General features: G+C 36.1%; 1 protein-coding gene across 1 annotated transcript; it reads left to right on the top strand.

Moving 5' to 3' along the window:
• The first annotated feature begins 365 nt into the window (after positions 1-365).
• Positions 366-875, top strand: LOC127123547 (uncharacterized). The gene has a single exon (XM_051053757.1). The coding sequence runs from the start codon at positions 366-368 to the stop codon at positions 873-875; it is 510 nt and encodes a 169-aa protein (XP_050909714.1).
• Positions 876-1083: the final 208 nt, after the last annotated feature.

Genomic DNA, 1083 nt, shown 5'->3' with positions numbered 1-1083 from the left:
ATTATTGTTGGAACAAGCGGGACATGGAATGACATCGTAGGCGGTCAACAAGAAAAGTTATCGAGAGAATCTATACAATATCACCTTCGGAGGGAGATAAGTTTTACTTGTGACTGTTGTTATCTCATGTCACAGGTCCAACCAGTTGGGAATATCTTCTTACAAACGATGGCATGACTTTCAATACATTCAAAAAATCAGCCGAGGATAGGGGATTTCTAGAGACTGATCATAGTATTCATGATTGTTTGGTTGAGGCTACGAGTCTCCGAATGCCATATGCTTTATAGAGGTTATTCATGATGATTTTAATATTTTATGAACCTACTGATGTTAGAGGTATTTGGAATGATTTTTTTACACACATGGCAGATGATTATCAAACAACTAACAATGTTGTGGAATCAGACTTGACTAATATGTTGTTGAAGGACTTGAATGAACTCTTAAACCTGCACGGTAAAAAAATTCAAGATTATGATCTCCCATCTTTACCCCCTAATACAATAGATGGAGATGCAATTCCAACTCTCATACAAGAGGATTTAGCGGTCGATATCCCCAATGAAGAGATTGAATTTGTTGCTAAGTTAAATAATGATCAAATGATTGCATTCAAAACCATTATGAATGTAATTGTTCAAAAACACAGTGGGATATTTTTTGTTGATGGTCTAGGAGGAACAAGTAGAACATTCCTTTATCGAACATTAATGGCAAGTTTAAGAAGTAGAGGAGAAATTGTCTTAGCAACTACATCATCTGGTATAGCTGCAATATTGTTACCCGGTGGTAGGATTGCACACTCTCGATTTAAGATACCTATTGATATACAACCGAGTTCCATTTGTGGTATTCAAAAGCAAAAAGTGTGAGGGCAAATATGTCTAGTTCTTATTTTAATGATGTAAAACCTTTCTAGTCGCCCATAACGTGTACTTTGGATGGTGTCATCATATCATATAATGCATTCATCCTCTAACATGTTCAAAATATAAGTTCAACATGTCTAGGAATATAGGAGCATATCGTAGATGTGAATCATGCACTTTGTCGCAACGCGAAAAACAACCGGGGGAAAAA

Source organism: Lathyrus oleraceus, chromosome 2 (assembly GCF_024323335.1).
Source record: "Lathyrus oleraceus cultivar Zhongwan6 chromosome 2, CAAS_Psat_ZW6_1.0, whole genome shotgun sequence".
NCBI lineage: Eukaryota > Viridiplantae > Streptophyta > Magnoliopsida > Fabales > Fabaceae > Lathyrus > Lathyrus oleraceus.
Note: the sequence above shows the minus strand (reverse complement) of the source record. Positions and strands in the feature narration are given on the sequence as shown.